At 37.2% G+C, this 16,246-nt stretch overlaps 1 protein-coding gene across 1 annotated transcript; it reads left to right on the forward strand.

Annotated features, from left to right (window-relative positions):
* The first annotated feature begins 581 nt into the window (after nucleotides 1-581).
* Nucleotides 582-12,151, forward strand: LOC128682610 (uncharacterized). Its single transcript, XM_053767427.1, has 10 exons — nucleotides 582-712; nucleotides 1,023-1,091; nucleotides 2,080-2,142; nucleotides 2,808-2,939; nucleotides 5,624-5,701; nucleotides 6,579-6,701; nucleotides 7,723-7,838; nucleotides 9,791-9,972; nucleotides 10,304-10,487; nucleotides 11,389-12,151. Exons 1-10 carry the CDS (start codon nucleotides 689-691, stop codon nucleotides 11,522-11,524), a joined length of 1,107 nt encoding a protein of 368 aa, XP_053623402.1. The 5' UTR covers nucleotides 582-688; the 3' UTR covers nucleotides 11,525-12,151.
* Nucleotides 12,152-16,246: the final 4,095 nt, after the last annotated feature.

Genomic DNA, 16,246 nt, shown 5'->3' on the forward strand with positions numbered 1-16,246 from the left:
ATATTATCTACATATGTACCAATCTGTCAAAGATGGGAGATTTATTATGAAGTGTGAAGGTGTCAGTCGTGATCCTACGTGGCTTACCAGGGAATAAATATGATTTAAATCACGTCGGATCTCACACCCACCTTTATAGGTACTGAACCTTCAAAACAAATCAGCTTTGATCACTGAGCTCCATAATCTATAAGTTGTTGTTTTATTTTATCAGGAATTCACAACTGTAGTTATTTCAGGCCTTCTGTTAGATAATTCTCATTACTGGTAGGAGGGTTAATGTACATTTTTCTAGTTGTCTTGTTCAAAACTATATTTTACTTATTGTGTTTTGTTTTCTAATACTTAGTTTCTTTTGTAGATAAAAAGAAATAAATTGTTAATCGGCATTTGAGTTATAATTGTGATTTTTGCCGAGGATTCCAGCTAGGTTGGTCTTTTTCTCTCTCATTTGAGCGAGATGCCCAATTGTAAGACAAATTGTAACGCCGATTGTAACAAGTAGGATGCTGTGCAGATATGATTTCATGACACGTTAGTAAAAGTAATTGGTTTATTATTTTTTATATTCCCAATCAAGGCAATCAACTAACAATCAATTAAAATCGACACTTAGCACGGTTTGCACAGGTTGGTCAGCTTCAGTCGCTTCAGTCGCTACGCCAACGGCGACTTAAAACCACCAATTATGGCATGGTTACGGGGTTTGCTTGTAAGTAATTCATATCCATAATACCCATCCATACTAACATTATAAAGAGAAAAAAATGCATGGTATTATTGTATTTGTGACGAATAAACTCCAAATAGAATGATTTTGATAAAAGGCACAAGTATATATCTACAGGAGTTGCACTATTTCTGAACATCTATCAACTAGTACGCGACAATTATTTCGTGGGCTTCCTGAGTTTGGATGCCCTGGAGCGAAGACCTTTAGCCTACAATAGCTACGCCACTGCCGTCATTATCTGCTAAAAAACTAACAATAAGAATATAATAACCGCTTAAAATTATTTCAGATATTAATAGCAGTTGCTTCGGTCTTCACCTTGGATGCAAATCCGGGGATCGAATTCAACTATCAAAACGTAAGTTTTATTTATTTATCCACAAGCGAACCGTCGCGGCTTCGGTCGGGTATTTATTGGTGAAAACCGCATGAAAATCCGTGCATTCGTTTTAGAGCTTTTTTTAACACATTTGACACAATTGAAATTTTGCCGTCCTTTCTTAACTGGGCAAAAATTTGGAGCTGTCATTTCGGACAGGCACTCTTTACGAAAGGTCATGTTATTCGTTCCTAAAAATTTCAAATTCATAGACATATAAAACATTTATTTGTGTTGCCACAGACAAATTCCTCAATTGGACAGGTTATGTAGTTATCCTTTTAAAATAATAACATTTTAAATTCGCTGCCCCTTAAAATATCCCGCCCTAGGCTCCGGCCTACTCAGCCTACTGGTAAACCCGTCACTGCCTCTCACAGCAGAAAATTAGTACACGCGTAATTTTTACAATTCTGATCTACCTACTTCTAAGCGTTTGTTAGTTTGTATGTTTGAGACGGGTAATCACCGAAACTACCGAACCGATTTCAAAAATTCTTTCACCATTATAAAGGTACATTATCCAAGATTGCTATAGGCTATATCTCAAAATTCCCAAGTAGGCAAAGCCCCGGGCAACATCTAGTAAATAATAAAATAGTATAAAATGAATATTAATATGGATTCGTTACTATTTTACAAGCTTTAGTTCAGTTTCACCTGTCTCATTGTCTGTCTGTAATCAAATCTTGCAAGTTAGTTTTCTCCCACTTCCAGTTGACCTGCAGAGTTGAAATTTCCCACGTCGCTTCAGTTTCCATGACAATGCATTAATATGATAAGCATGACCCGATGGTGCAGTCCGGATCCGCAGCTCCAAACGAGGGTACTCCTCAAAGATTTACAGCACGGACGTGGGATTTTGTCAGGCGTTAAATGCTGATCTAATACATTTGTGTAGATTGTTGTTTAGTATTGACATTCTAAGAATTAACACTTAAATTCTTAATTTTTTATTCAATTTTAGCTGAAAGATGACATTTACGAACAACCTGTTAATCTGATGGGACCACCGACGATTAATGAAAAGGTAATAAGTAGGTTGTATTTTTTTTTGTAACATATTTTGATCCTACAATTACGAATTAGCAGCGCGATATACAACTACTTACGTGGGGGCTACTCCACGAGGGTGGGGTTAGGGAGGGAGAGAGGGCGGAAGGAAGTAAGGATAAAATAAAATTAAACTCGAAAGAAAAGAAAGAAAAATAGTTTATTTGGTACACAATGACAATTAAAACTAAGTTGGCAATACAATCCGGAATTAAAACATGCACCAAAATGGCCCCCACTCAGAATGTGTCGTGGCTGGGCCATGACGCTGGTTTTCTGCGGGTACCATGCCTAAAATAAAAACTAAATTTAAAACTTATAACTACGTAACCAGATTGTGGCACTACGCAACAGTTGTGTTAAACTAAAATTACACATAAGAAAAACACAACATTCCAATGCTGCAAAACTATGATATCTGTGAACTACTTAAATATTTTTTGAATTTAGTCTTAAAAGTAATAACAGTAAATGACGTTCTTATGGGAGGTGGTATATTATTCCAACTTAGGTAATACTATAAGAACTTATTTACTTAAATAAACTTAAATTCAATCCAGTACTTTTTACGTTTTGCGCGAACATATATAGTAGAGTTTTATTGTATGTATAATATATATTACTTATACATTACACTGACAGGAAGACGACTTGGTCCAGACCCAGCCCAAGATGGACACCTGGGCGCCCTACGACTTCTCCAAGTTCGATGCTTACCTCAACACATATAAGGATTCGGCGGCAGAACAAAACAGAATCAAGCGAAGTCCTAAGGTATGTTAATTTTAATTTTTCTAGCGAACCAAATTCCGGGCTATCGGCGTGTATCTTAAAACACGTAGCACTTAATTGCGTCCACACGTTCTCTCTTTTACACGATATGCGAAAAAGACACAGCATGTGGACGTTAGTAACGAACGTGCTACGTGTTTGTTTCGTGGTAGAAACTTCAGGGACTTTATTCCCGTAAGAATTTCGCGGTTTTTTACTTTAAGATTACCATTGTTGATTAAATATTTTACCAATGTACCAAATTTCATCGGGTTCCGTTAATATTTTGCGTGATTGAGTTACAAAATAGATCATAAACATTTAAGTTGTATTAATTTTATATCTAATGTGATGCCGGCGCCACACTATCCGCGAACAGTTCGCCAAACTCTGGTGAATTCGGTATACATTGCTGGTTTGTCATTGCGGTAAATAAAAGCACTCATACTGACGATGCAATGTTCACGCATTCGCATCGGCATGTGTCCGACTTCGGTGACAGTGTGGAGCGATCATTGACACTAAGTAGGTTAGAATAGTATTGGATCAAACAGAGATAGCACAATGCTATCTCTTTTAGGTGTAATTGTTGACTGAAGAATACCTGTCATTATGGTGTTAACTCTAAAGTATAATTCATGTAAATTCATGCAACAAATTTTTTAAATAACATCTGTTAAAGTGTGACGATTTTTTTGCCACATGGTTTCATTGAGATTGTATTTTCATCAAATCAGTAAAAAAATTACCTTGAAAGTGACTACGCTGGGTTTTTACACACCACAAAACGTGTGAATTTTTTTTCTAATCTACTTAAACCAATATAACTACTATGTGGGTTGAATGGTTAACGTTAAAGTTAACTACACGTAAATCGAAAGGAAAAATCTTTGTATCAAATCTATAAGTAGATACATTAACTATTCACTTATGTTTTCCACCAAGAAAACGGCCGCTTTAATCGATTTTGATGTTGTGGATCGTGGATGTAGTGGATTATAGAAAATATATGTGTGGGGCATATTATAATTGAGACAATATTTTCGGCCAAAGGATCCTGCTATTTCCAACTTGGTCCAAAAACTACTATGTATCCCAATAGCCCGAGATTTTTCACACATAAAAAATCGCCGGAAATCAAACTTACTAAGAACTTAGAAATGTAAGAAATATATAATAGCGAGTCACGGAAGCGTGACATTATATTAGAGTGCGTTACGGAAGCGTGACACACCATTGACATCAAGACTGGCAAACGAACTAACAAGAATTTCTCTGTCACAGAACACTCGGCGCTTTGGCACGCTAAATGGACCACAAATACGAGAAAGACCACACCATTACGTCTATCCAGAGCCTGTCAAAGAAAGGGTCCTAGAATTCACTACATCCACAAAAAAACCGGGAATCCTACCTGACATGATGAATCCTGGTGTTATATTCAGAGTGCGCATGTCCGACGCCATCTTGAGAATCAAACAGAGGATGTACGAGGACGCCGAGAGGCATCTAGAAGCTGATATTATTTACACAAATCTTATAAAGAAGGTCGTTATGGACGAAATAACAAAATTCCACAATTTGCTCCTAATGTACAAGACAGATAGAAGTATAAAGGAACATTTGGGAGAATGCGGCGGTAGAATCTACAAGTTCATAAGTTATATGACGATAAAAGTTCATATTTATTGTCTGTTCGATGCGTTGTGGGTGGACGGGAATCCATACGTGATAGGTGATGAATATTCTGTGACGCCAGTGGAAGTGCCGCCTATGTTGCAGTGTGACGCGGCTGAATGCAATTCTGTAGTGTTTGTAGATTCGATCACCGAACCTAAAGATGTTGATGAATGATGCGAAGTTATAATAAATGATATTCATACTTCAAATATAGTTGATTTTTTACTTGGAACCCCTTAAAACACAATTACATTTTAGGTTTAAAAGCTACGTATCTCAAAAGGAAAAAAAACGGACGCAATTAACTTAGATAAATTAATCTTTATTATGGCCGCATTTTTGGTGAAGTTAATTAGATAATTAATAAAAAAATGTTTCGCATAATATATCGTGTCACCTTATGCTAGCTCCACACAGTCACCGAACTCGGACTGCGTGAACATTGCGTACTTTTGTCACTTTTGACTACCCAAACCTAGTAGACCTAACATTACTGGTGGGACATTATTGGTGGTACCGCGTGAAGAAATAAATTATTTTTCAATAATTTTTGCTATAGGTATCTTTTATCTAACATACCAAAGTTACGAAAATAATATTGAGAAAAGAATTAGTGCATCTGCAGCGTGTGGTTCCGCTTAGAATAGGACCACTCGATATCCTCCCGTAGACATCGTACGAAGGGACACGTAGCATTGGCAGCTGATAGGTAACATTAGCATTCCCAAGGAGGGTTAATGTCAGGCAAGCGGCTGATTGTAAAATTACATCACAGCCATCACATCAAATCTTCAAAAAGGTAAGCATTTGTGAGTTTGTTTGAGGCGGGTAATCTCCGAAACTACCGAACCGATTCCAAAAATTCTTTCACCATTACAAATGTATATTAACCAAGATTGCTATAGGCTATCTTATATTAATCAAAATTCCACAGGAGCGAATCCCCGGGAAACTTCTAATATCTGTTAAAAAGACATTTTGTGGGATTACCTACGGTAATTTTCCAGAACAACAGACGTCGAGGCCGAAGCGGTCGTCGGAGGAACAGGCGACCCACCACGTCGCCAGCTTTATCTGATGATGAGGTAACTATAAATAAGGGTCATACCCCATTCAGTCGTGCTTTATGCTACATTGTTTTGACGTCTACAGACAACGCATAAATTCCCTTGCCACCTCCCAAATGAGCAGAAAGCAAGGTCACAAAATCACAGACAAATCTTCAAAATTGTATTTAATTATATAATTTTTTACGCGGTTAAGAAAGCTAGGTCTTAGTGTAACAGCCGCAAGTGTTATAGTGAATATGAGGCAACTAAAGTTAAGAGATATGCGCTTAAAATACACAGTACTTAGTTTAGGGACGGTAGTCGTTGGACCCTTGGTGTCTTGCGATCAGGATTAAAATTGAAATTCTTGGCTTACGCACATACGATTCTAGAAGTATTCACTATTAGACGAGTTTTGTTGTGAGAAGAGAAAGATACGACTGGTAATCGCGCGGAAGTTTATATACGACACTCACGGGAGAGGTACCTCCCTATGAAAAGTGTGGGGGCGACATCTCGGGGATAGTCAACTGGCTGGACGGCGCGAACAGTCGTTTACAAGCCATTTACAGTTGTTCACCAGTCCCTTATTTCTTCTGACTGTCCCGTCGGTCTGTAATCAAATTTTGCTACTTTGTCCTATAGAGTCAGAGACGTTAGAATTTTCCAGGCCGCGTCTCTTCAGTTTTCACGACAATATTATAGTTTTTTTTTGTGTCCTAGATAATTTTATCCCTAGTGTTCTTAGCCATGTTTCATGAAAATCGATTCAGCCGTTAAAAAGTTGTAGCGAAATGAATATCGATAGACGGGGTTTTTTTATTTTGTCTAACATATAATTATTTTTAACAATAAAAGGCTGTGGCAAAATGACATTTTTGCCGTAACTCATACTTGTTTGTTTACTTTTAAGGACAAAGCAAGAAATGGGAGCTCCACGGAACCGAGCAGACGCAGTGAGTGGGGCGACTTGCCCACGCGACGGAAGAAGAAAAAGTCTTCTAGTGGATTCGACATGTATAACCCCGAGGAAAAGGTATTTATTTTATTATTTTAAGACAAATCCTTACATATTATTTATAAAACAAAGTTCTCTGCGGCGTCTGTCTTTCTGTTCGCGATAAAAACTACCGCACGGATTTTCATGCGGTTTTTACCTATAGATAGTGTGATTCCTATGGAAGGTGTGTCCATCCCGGCTTCGCTCGGGTAAAAACAATAAATTACATTATTGTTTTTACCCGAGCGAAGCCGGGATGGGCTGTTAGTGAGATATTTATGTAGATCCCCTTTATACAGCTTCATAACGAACCAAACATATTCAACCATGTAAGAGACACTTGTAAACGAAACTGTAAAAAATTACGATTGATGTACCTACTCTCGCACAATTATAGGCTCAATGTGACGGTGGACCAGGGGAGCTACCATGAAACATAAAACACGTAGCACGTCTACGCGTTCTCTCTTTACACGATGCGTACACGATATGGGAAATAGAGACAGCGTGTGGACGACTAAACGTGCTACGTAGTGTTTGTATGTTTCGTGTTGGCATACACTATTACATTCAGCAGTTTACTACACGGACATTTTTTATCACGTGTTTTTTTTTTTTGTGTTATGGCCATGGAATTAGTAGGTATGTACTTGTGACTTCCGTGGCCTAATGGTCATCAAGCCGGACTGCTACACAGGAGGTCCCGGGTTCGATCCCCGGTCAGGTCAACATGGCAAATGATATTTTTCAGAATGACCTGGGTCTTGGATGTTTATCTATACATATATGTGTATATTATAGAATATAGTATCGTTGAGTAGTTAGTATCACACAGTTTCGAACTTACTTTGGGGCTAACTCAATCTGTGTGATTTGTTCATATATATTTGTTCATATGTATATACTTACAAAATCCATGGTTATGGCTCCATCGTTCTCCAAAACGATGATTTTGCCAACTTATGATTTAATAAGCTCCATTCCATGATCCAATTGGAGCTTGTGTCAAAAATGAAAAAAATTTTTTTTTTTTAACTTTTTTGACGATTGTTTTCAGGAATTCGAGTCAAAGTTTGTTGAAATGCCAAAGGATCTTTACCAAGCGCATTTGAGACCCGGTGTCATATTCCGAATACACATGTCCGAAGCCATCCTCAAGATGCAATACCGAAAGTATGAGTTGTGTCTCTCTACATCTGTTTTTTCTTCAGCTATGAACCGTCCTAGCATATAACTTGACCGCTTTCCTATATTTTCTTCACCACTTCGCTCGCTTTTCGGCATCATTTGTAGTCAGGTTATCGACATCATCGCAGCCGTTTAAATGTGGACTTCTTTATTTATGGATGGATAAGGAGTATTGGCCATGAACAAGTACGGGCTCGTTGTGAATTGGCGGGTTTTAACGACTGCAAATGCTACTAAATATTGTAGCTATAGCCACCTGTCTTATATTCACAGACATTACATTTTCAATGGTTTAGCCATGAAAGCCGTGAAGCGGTGGTGGTGTAATGGCCTGATGGCCCTCGCCTGTGGATCGAAAGGTCCCAGGTTCGAATCTTACTCGTGCCACATGAGTTTGTATACCAATCTGGCTCATGTATAGTACTTAGTTTTCATCGACCACCACTTGCTTCCGGTGAAGGAAAACGTCGTGAGGAAACCTGTTGATTCTTATTAACTTGTGTGTGAAATGGAGAAGGCAATGGCAAACCACTCCATTAATAATGCCAAGAAAGTTGTTACGTGTGTTTTATTCCATGTAATGACCACGAGCCTCAGTCATGAGGAATACGACTATAAAGAGAGCTATGAAAGCGGGACAGACAGACAAACAGACAGATAGCCAGGGAGACTTTCGCATTTATAATATTAGTACGGAAGTATGGATTTCTTAAAATCCTCTTCCCTCCCTTCCAACATGTTTTCTATGACATAACCATCGAAACGTGGACGCTTATTCACAAGGTTGTGGACCGAATCAGAGATGCGCAAACTACAATACAATACAATACAATACAAATAACCTTTATTTAGCTCCACAAGTATACAAGGACATAAATAAACACACAGATCACAATTATAAATATAAAACTTGTGGGAGCTCTGGAGACACCAAACTAGGCAAAAGCCTGTGTCTTGGGTCACCAGGTCCCCCTCACATGTTTGACATTACAAGGTATCCCGGAGTAAATCAGTATCTTCATTTATATATATAACTAGGTATTTGTACTAATTATTTAATAGACGTAACTATTTTATTACTTATAAAAAATTATTACTATTCAAGTATTTAATGCAATGTTATTTTAAATTATACACTTAACCCAATATTTCAAGTAGTTGTTCTGTACCATCATAATCAAAACTGTCTAACCAGTGTTATCACTGGAACTGTCATGGAGCGATCCATGCTCGGCATCAAGCTAAACCGAGCCCCTAACACAGTGATCAGGCTGAAAACGAATATTCACGATGCTCGAGTTGGGCAGGACACTTAGTATAATAAAGGTATTGTCAGACTGATGGCTAAGAAACGTTAAGCGGAACGTACCTAGGTCATCTGAAAATATGGAGGGATTCAATTTTCTTTGTTTTCTTTTAGAGGGATTCAATAAAATATGATCTTGGTTTCGTCGTCTCCCACAGATTTACAAACATAAGTAATGTTTTTTATTTCTGTGTCGTCTCCGTGTAATTCAAAAATTCAAAAATTTCAACAAGATTTTTCTTTGACAATTAAAAAGGCGGCAATTTGTTGACTGACATTAACAGTTTTGTCGTTAGACATCATACGAAAGTAAGATGGGTGTGTATGTGTCGACGACATAACGTAAGGTTGAGGCAATGTATCTTGTAACGTATTAGGATCTTCACAATAAAACTTCAAAGAATTGAAATCTATAAACATATTTGCAGAGAGTCATATTGTTAATTGATACAAAGATAATGTAGAGGAAGGGACCATAGATTATAAAAATAAGAACATAAAGCTTGGGTCTAGGTATTCATACTTTACATGTCTTAATCGTCGAAACTAAAAAAGGATGACGTTTAATAAGATAGTTCTACTGCTGGAGTAGTACCTAGAACTACTGTCAAATATGAAACTTCTCTTCCAGCTACGGTGAAGACAAAGACGAATCAGTAATCGAAGCTGATGTGGAGTACCTCCGGCTGACACGGAAGGTCATAAATGATGAGATCACCAAGTTTGAAGACCTCAAATGGTTAATAGGCTGGTTCAATAACCGCTCGGACCTGATCAAGGAGCACACGTGTAATACCAGATATTATGCTGTTGGTAAGGATTTTTGTCACTCATCTTTCTAATGGTTTTTATTGCAAAGTTTTTTATTATCATTTAGCGACACCCATAATAAATTATACAGGTTTTTTCCATAGGGACAATAGTTTTTTCCGGGATGAAAGGTAACCTATGTCCTTCTCCATACTCTTATACGTATATGTGCGAAATTTCAAGAAGATTGGTCGAGGAGATAACGCGTGAAGAGGTAATAAACTTTCGCATTTATAATATTAGTTGCGATGTAAAACGAGCATAACTTTTGTCGATATTCCAATAATAAATACCTATCATTCTTTCTCAAGTCTTATGAAACTCATCGTTTCAGGCATACCGTCCACGATGTTCACACACACTGAGGAATACATGAAGCGAGCGTGTCTCTTCGATAACGTGTATATCGACCACATTCCTTATGTCATCGGCGAGGACAGCTCCCTGATGGCTGCGGTCGCGCCCCCGGTGCTCCACTGCGACGCCGCCACCTGCACTTCCGTGCCGTTCATCGACAGGTAACGTTGGATTTTGTGTCATGCTAGCTCCACACTGTCGCCGAACTCGATGACACACGCCGACGCGAATGCGTGAACGTTGCGTAGTTAGTACAAGTGCTTTTATTTGCCGCAATGAAATACCAGCAATGTATATCGAATCCGTCAAAGTTTGGCGAGCTGTTTGGCGACAGTGTGCCGCTGGCATTATGCACGGTGGAACATAGAAGATAGGATGTGATGTACAGTTACGTGTCCACTCCTCCGCACATGTTTACATGTAGGGGATGGGGAAGGTAACTTTGCTGTAAGGATACTAACTAATATTATAAATGTGAAAGTAATTATGTTATCTCTTCACGCTCTATGTACTCAATCAATCACGCTCTATGTACTCAGAAACATATAGTTTGAAATGTGGAGGACATACCTTTCATCGCGGGAAATTTACGCGGACGAATCAGCGAATCAATAAAAGCTAAGGACATGAAGCGAGCGCGTTTATTCGACAGCACGTACACGAGTACAACTCCATACCTGCATCGAACATCGATGTCATATCAAACCAATAATATCCGTATAGTCCCGTGGGAGTTTCGGAATATAATGTCTACTACTAATCATATTACTTTTAAATTTAATTATTTTTTATGAGAACTATCAGTGTAACTTTAAGAGTTCGGTGATTTTAAATCCACCGAACTACCTGCTATCCAAATGTTGCTCTACTGACAACCGTACTACTGCTAATATATGTGTTATTCCAGGTTATATTCTACCAAATTTTACAACAATCGGTCCAGTTAGATTTTGCGTCAAAAACTACCTAACAAACATCAACATCCTAACAAACTTTCGCATATATTAATATTATGATTAACTTAAAGCTAAAACAAAATTCCACGTTTTACGTTTTGTACAGCGTGATGTTCGATGAGCGTCTGTCCAGAAGCAATGTGCGGTCGATCACGCCGTGCCAGGCGTCGTGCCGCGCGCACTGCCGCAATCGCGTCGACTGTCTCCAGCGGTGCTCGGAGCGCTGTCGGCGACTCGACTGATATTACCCCTGCACTATCAACTCATACAGCCGTCGTAAGAACATTGAACAGACTAATGCAACAACGGTATATGGAAAGAAGAATTAACTGGCTTTTTTTGAAAATTTGTCGTATACATTTATATATATGACCCGGTCGGGTCATGATGGAAAATGATCTTTTTCTGATTGGCCCGGGTCTTGGATGTTTATCTATATATGTATTTGTTATAAAATATAGTATCGTTGAGTTAGTATCCCATAACACAAGTCTCGAACTTACTATGGGGCTAGCTCAATCTGTGTTATTTGTCCTAATATATTTATATTTATTTATTATTATACATTATTAGAAGAAAAAAATGAAAATTCGAAAAAAAATATCATGCAGTCTTTAGAATGATTGCAGTACAGTCAGGACCAGATAAAATTGACTGCCTGTGGTAGTAATTTAAATGTCAAAATCACGGACCACTCTGGTCGGGTGGTCACTTACTAAAGTTGTAGTTGGTGAAGTTTATTCCTCCCTGACTGTACGTACCTATTCAGTGCGCGGTTTGCATGGATTTTTGTTTTCTAATGACGGCATATGTCTGTGGGGTAAAGGCTAATTTACCTTGAGGTTCATAATAAAAACTTTGAAAATTTATTTTCTTTTTGTTATAATCATTTTCTAAGTAATATATACCTACTTAGTAAGCACCCGGCCTACTTGCTTGTATAATATAAAAGGTCTAAGACGGCGTGCGAGTGTGAGTTTCCAACGTACTTAGACTAAAATGAGTTTCCACAATATCCAACTGTTCCATTATGAAAGAAATAAATCCTAAACACTCCATATTTATTTATCTATTTTAATAATTATACGTCTTTAAACATTCATGTACCAAAATATATTTTTTTATATTAACCTAACCTAATACGTTTTTCTAAATTGAAAAAGAGTTATCATTAATATAAAAATTTGTTCGTATTTATTTACTAAGTAAAAATTTAAAATGAAATAATTAAAACATGTTTTTAGTTATTAACACAGTGTGTAGATGTTTGACATGCTCATTTCGATTATGTCTAGCTTGTATTGTTTTAAATATAATATTTTCAGTTTTTTCCTTTGGAAACTTCTTGTTGAAACAAAATGGCGCCATTTCAACTCTTTTAATGACGTATGGTTTGCTCAAATCGAATTTCGGTTTCGTCCAAGCCGTTACGAAGAAACTCCTTGCAAATATATGAGAATAGTTGGCTGCAACAAGATTGAAGTTTCGTTATAAACTGTTATTGAAGGGAAAAATAATGTTGTTTTCAAAGAAATTCACTTTTTAAAATTTAATACAGGTACTTTTTCGCAATTAAACTTTACGAAAGTAGAAAAAAAAAACATTATGAATGTGAACATTGTTGGATATCAATATTTTAAGAATCCAACTGCCTGTTAGACACGTACTAAAAGATTTTAGATACTGTAATAAGGTACTGGGCTGTATTTATAGAAGACAGTTTAAATAATCTGCGAGTATCTTATATAATGCAGATCGTCTTTCAGGTATTTCTAAAGCATTCCTAGAAAGATGCAGCCGTCAAAACAATCTAAGGAGGAAAGCTTCCTCAAATTTGGTTGCAAAGTTTAAATATCGTAATGTTAAGGGCCGGTAGACAGCCAACCGAATGCTAAAGTAAGTACCGAACATATCTATTTTGCAGGAGTGTTTTTATAGGCGTTTTTTGTATTACGGAATAACATGGTTTAGCTCCCTTCAGACCCATCGCATTAACAAGACACATTATGCGGGCTCCACACTCGGACTCCACAAACGGATTGGTTACAACATTGCCGGGTTTCCATTGCGATTGTTCGTGCATTCGCGTCGTTTTCAGAGTTCTTCGAAAGTGTGGAGCTGGCATTCACGATGCAAAAATGTCATCTATCCATAAAGGATTTACCATTTCTATAATTATGTATTTATTATTATTTTATTAGTTCAAATTCCAGGTTTAAGCTGCAAAATATTGACAAAAAAGACGCATCTGACAATTCTTATTCGAAAATGAATTGTGTATATCTTTCAAATATGTATTGCTAGGTACATTCAATTCATTTTCGGTAAATACCGATACTTTTTTCCCATATGAAGGCACTTTCTCCACTGAAAACTTACGTCTTATTCGAAATGTCTTAGATTTTTGTTTTATTAAGAAGGTAGCTTTATTAGAATCATAAAAGGATTTAAAGAATATAATAACATTGTATACGTATTAAAATAACACCATTTTATTTTCGCTGTTTAAATATAGCCCCAAACAGTTAGATATCACATTGAAATTAAATTTATACTTATATATGAATAAACATTTTAACAGAATGTCAAATGCTAACAAATGTTTTCAACTAAGTAAATGAGAACTTGATAGTACAAAATTATTCATTATATGGGTCGCAAGACTCATTTAGCGGAACAAAATTTAGAGCTATCTTTTCTGGACATTTAATATTCACGCCTCTAACAAAACCCTTTACTTCTGGAACAAACATCACAGTACTCGATTGCGGTAATGGCTTCTTGTCCAACGCCTTGTTTGGCCAATTTTGGAGAACACCAACTTCTGGGACACGTGTTACCACAACTCCAAGTGAATCTACTAACGAGATCCTACGAAACTTCTCGCAGGTATTCTTCTTCGGTGGTCCGCACGGATTGCTTTCCTTTGGTTTTGGTCTTTTCCCAGGACAAGGCCTTGGTGGAACCACTTTGGGATTCGGTGGCGTCGCGAGTGGAGCGCAAGGCGCTTGCTTCTGCACTACCGATTCATTTGCTTCAGTCACTTGAGAAGTGAACACAATTTGCTCAAATGATTCCAACCGTGCCCGTTGCCTTACCCTTCTCAACATCTCCGACAGTGAGATTTTCTCATCCTTGTAAAACAAATTTGGCTTTTGTGTCGTTATAATTGATTGAAAAGATTGTTGATTAGTTTCTTTCTCTTGTTTGTTCATCATAGTGCTTAACACTGCGTGCGATTGCGCATTGCTATGTCCACAATCCGATTCGACAGAGGTTTGGACTATTTCATCTACACAGTCTGCTTTTATTGTAGCTTCATTCGATCTCAGTTCTGAAGTCAAAGGTTCTGAAGATGTATAAACTCTCTCGGAAGGAACAGCCTCTGCTGATGAATTTGTATCTTCCGGAGATCCAGTGGTAGAGTTTTCTAAATTAGAGCATGATAGAATTGATGAATAGTCATTTATAGAATCGTAGATGTCATTGTATTTATTTGTATTATTTAATAGTGTGGATGCCATAAAGTGTGAGCTAGTCTGTCGCTCTTGTTTTGTCGGCGGCTTTAACGACATAAATGTATGTCGTGGTATCTCTCCATCATCAAAGATCCGTTTGATCTCTTCTAAACCGATATCTAATTCCGATTGACCAGCTTGTTTACAATTTTCAAAAACTGAATGATGATCTAATGCTTTCACACATTCCTCACTTAAAGTAGTAGCAGGTGATTTAGACTCGAAATCACTCTCGTCTATCGTTTCATCAATAGTTATCCCTGTTAATGAGTTAAATGCATCGAAATCGTATGGTGTTTCATGTTCCCGTTCGCAAAAATGGTCACTAGAAACTTCGTTTTTTACAGTGTTTAATTCATGAACCTCCGTCGCCTTCATTGGTGCTTTATTTTGCTCTTGGTTCATAATAATATCAGTTGTTAGATCCGAAACAGCAAACGTTCCCAGACGCAAAGCTATGTGTCTCATTGCTCGTCTGTTGATGATATTTCTTTTTGGAATGTTTACTGTAGCTTTATCAAATATTTGGGTTTTTAATTCATCTTCTGTTTTCTTTCGTAGTTTACGAGCCCACCTTGGACAAACAATTTGAACGGTCTCATCCTCCACTTTCGGGACATTAGAAGTGTCTTTTACTACTGACTGTAAAATACCTAGTTGTTCCATTTCTTCCAATAATTTCCTATCGATTATATCACTTGGAGATTTAAGGCATCTTTTTGCAATCTCATCAAAAATACTTTTTTGCTGATCCCAAGGTGTCATATCTTTACCTGAACATAAAATAGATGTTCCTTTATCTAGTTCGTCAATATTTTCATGTTCAAAAACAGGCGTGTCTTCAGTATTCTCTCTTTGAACCATTATTTTGTAAGCATCTCCTAGTATATTGTCTGCATCAGTTGTCGCTGATGTTACCACTTCGAATTTTTCAAAATCCGACTGTGCCATATGTGCTAGAGTTTCTACTTGAGTCTGAGGTATTTCAGGTACTTCAAGATCTCCAATAACTTGATCCTCGTATCCTGTCGAATCAGAACTAAATGCTAGTTCAATTAGTCGCTTCCGCCTTTCAGATTCCGCTTGATCATTATAGCAAGTACTCTTGAATGTGATCGGTGAAAAGGGAGATACTGAAATGCATTAAAAAAATTAAGTTGAAAATAATTTGAATTCAGTATTCGAATTCTTTGTTAATATGATTTTATGTTTTTTACCATTATTCATTATTAATTCTTTTTTGTTTCTTTTTTTTTGTTGTGTTGTGTTTGACCTCAATTTAAGAAAAGATGGTTTTAGACTTGTGGCCCATTTTGTTCCACTGTTACTTGTGGTCCCATGAGGCTTGATCTACCTGTCTTTACACGCAAACTCATCATAGTGACTTTTTACTATTCAGTTTAAAAATTTTTGTTTGTAACATGACCAGATAGACAGATAAGAAAT

The sequence above is a fragment of the Plodia interpunctella genome, chromosome 30, assembly GCF_027563975.2.
Source record: "Plodia interpunctella isolate USDA-ARS_2022_Savannah chromosome 30, ilPloInte3.2, whole genome shotgun sequence".
NCBI lineage: Eukaryota > Metazoa > Arthropoda > Insecta > Lepidoptera > Pyralidae > Plodia > Plodia interpunctella.

Excerpts from the sequence above, each read along its gene's own strand:
- LOC128682610 (XM_053767427.1), top strand. The coding sequence starts at position 689 with ATGGCATGGTTACGGGGTTTGCTT. Across the intron at positions 2,940-5,623 it reads GAATCAAGCGAAGTCCTAAG|AACAACAGACGTCGAGGCCG; the intron begins GTATGTTAATTT and ends GTAATTTTCCAG. Across the intron at positions 10,488-11,388 it reads TCCGTGCCGTTCATCGACAG|CGTGATGTTCGATGAGCGTC; the intron begins GTAACGTTGGAT and ends CGTTTTGTACAG.